The sequence below is a fragment of the Morone saxatilis genome, unplaced genomic scaffold (genome assembly GCF_004916995.1).
Source record: "Morone saxatilis isolate NCDOM2014 unplaced genomic scaffold, NCSU_SB_2.0 Contig24, whole genome shotgun sequence".
In the NCBI taxonomy this organism is placed as follows: Eukaryota; Metazoa; Chordata; class Actinopteri; family Moronidae; genus Morone; species Morone saxatilis.
Genome location: NW_023339807.1, coordinates 23,764,083 through 23,766,384, shown reverse-complemented (window position 1 = coordinate 23,766,384; position 2,302 = coordinate 23,764,083). Strand labels below are relative to the sequence as shown.

Here is a 2,302-nt window from a genome sequence, read left to right as displayed (position 1 = left end):
CTCTATGTACAATGTCTCTACAATGTCTCTATGTACAATGTCTCAACGTAGAGTGTCTGTATGTACAATGTCTCTGTGTACAATCAGAACAGAAGAAGCTTTCTGGCCTCGTAATCTTTGCGGACTCCTTCACTCAGCAGGACTGCGATCCAAACCTTGTCTACATTACCAGTGCCAGAGGGGGGATTAGATGTAAGAGAGAGTTTAGTAATGGGGTGAATTGGTCCAAATTAGGTCCAACAATTTTCTACAATTATGGCAGTGGGAGGACGCGATGGCACATCAGAGCTGATTATTTGTGTTTGGAGGCAGCTGGGTGCTGTGGGTTAATGGGTGCTCCATCATCGGGGGAGAAGAGGAGGGAATGACTCATCTGCTGTGGATGTGAATGTGTGTCTTTTCTTGTGTTTTCGCTGTAATAGTCTTTATAAATGAGGATGTCCCAAAACACGCGGGACGGTGTTCACATGATGGTGAAGTGAAGAAAGAATGTGACAAACTTTTATTTCCAACAGGTGAAACTGCGAAAGAAACAAGAGGAAAGACACGAGAGAAGGAAGAAAGGATTAAAACAATGAAAGGATGGAAAGAAGATAGGAAGAAAGGGATTTGAAAAGAAAGGAAAGGGTTGAGGAAAGAAAGCTAAAAAAATGACTTAAAGAAGAAAGTCAGGATGAAGCAAAGTATGGAGAGACAGAAGAATAAGGAAGGAAGAAGGTACAAAATAGAAGGAAAGATATACTCGCAGGAAGGAAGAAAGAAAGAAGAGAGAAGAAAGAAATGAAAGGATCATAAAAATAGGGGGAAAACAAAGGAAAGGAAGGAAGGAAGGAAGGAAGGAAGGAAGGAAGCAGAAAATGGAAAGGAAGAAAGAAGGAAGAGAAATTAGAAGAAAGGCAGGAAGGAAGCAGAAACCTGGAATGAAAGAAGGAAGGAAGGAAACAGAAATGCAAAGAAACAAAGGAAGGAAGGAAGAAAGAAAGGAAGCAGAACATGCAAAGGAAGAAATAGGAGGAAGTAAGAAAGAAAGAAAGAAAGAAAAAACAAAGAAAGAAAGAAAAAACAAAGAAAGAAAGAATCTTGCACCGTTCAGCTACTGAAGTACTCGCTGACAGAAGCTGATAGAAGAAGAGAATGAGAGTTAGAACAAGACACTGATGTCTTATCTTGAATCGGTGCCAATAAAGTTAATTGAATCGAGCTGAAACTGAGAGAGAGACAGGGCTGGAGTTAGTTGGAAGCAGCTGTGGATTTGGCCGTTGGTCCGGTGAGTTCACCCCCCCCCACTCCCGCCCTCCAAGATAGGACCTCCATCATGCTGACAGCCATGTTGCAGATCGGTTCGTGATTCAGACGATGAAATATCAGCCGAGCTCAGCGTCTCCTCTCTGCATCCATCCTGGCTGCTTTCTTTATTCCTCAACTCCTCCAGGCACCGTTCAATCAAGCCCACCTCCAGCAGACGAGACGGGACGTCCATCCATTACAGCTCACACCCACACAGACTGTAAACTAATGATCTACTATTAATAAATGTCTGATTAGCTATTTTCCATCAGCCGTGGACTAGTTTTAGGTATGAACAGTATGTACTAGTAGAAATATTTACTTTAAAATCAGGCTCAGTGCGCCACCTGAAGGATCAGCAGCGGTGGAAGAAATATTCAGATCCTTTAATGAAGTAAAACTACTAATACCACACTGAAAATACCAGTGCTGTAGTACTTGAGTCCGGACTCAAGATCGTTTCTGTGCTGTCTTGGACTTTGTTGTTGGTATTTGCACAATATTCTAATTGATCCAGCAATTTTCTTTTGCTTTTTTTCTGAAGCACTTTCTTCCTTCAAAATAAAACCATTGATAAAACATTCTTGTTCAGAAAATGGGTATTGGTTTAATTAATCCAGAATAGGCATTGGCCACCTAGTAACCATGGTTACCAATCAATATCGCTTGCAATCGTGTGCCTGGCAGCCAAAACTCATCTCATTGGCAATGGCCAAAACATTCTTTATTTTTTTGTCTTGACTCTCTCATTTAGACCCGGTCTTGACTCCGTCTCGACTAGTCCTGGTCTTGGTCTTGTCTTTTGACTACAGCACTGGAAAATACTCTGTTACAAGTAAAAGTCCTGCATTGAAAATGTTACTTAACTACAAGTGTGTAAGTATAATCAAGAAAAGGATTGGTCCGGTGCTACTGTTCTGGCCTCAAACACATTAGATTGAAGCCTGTCAAGATTCTCAGGTGATCATTTTTAACTATTCTTTATAGGACTGCAACTAATGATTATTTTTCATTA

The 2,302-nt window shown here is 41.0% G+C and overlaps 1 protein-coding gene across 1 annotated transcript in view; it reads left to right on the top strand.

Moving 5' to 3' along the window:
• The window catches only part of crppa (CDP-L-ribitol pyrophosphorylase A), a 61,576-nt gene extending 60,789 nt beyond the window's left edge, over positions 1-787 (top strand). Inside the window, exon 10 of the mRNA XM_035671799.1 lies at positions 516-787. Coding sequence (XP_035527692.1) covers positions 516-578 — 63 coding nt within the window. The 3' untranslated portion in view covers positions 579-787. The remainder of the gene's footprint in view (positions 1-515) is intronic.
• Positions 788-2,302: the final 1,515 nt, after the last annotated feature.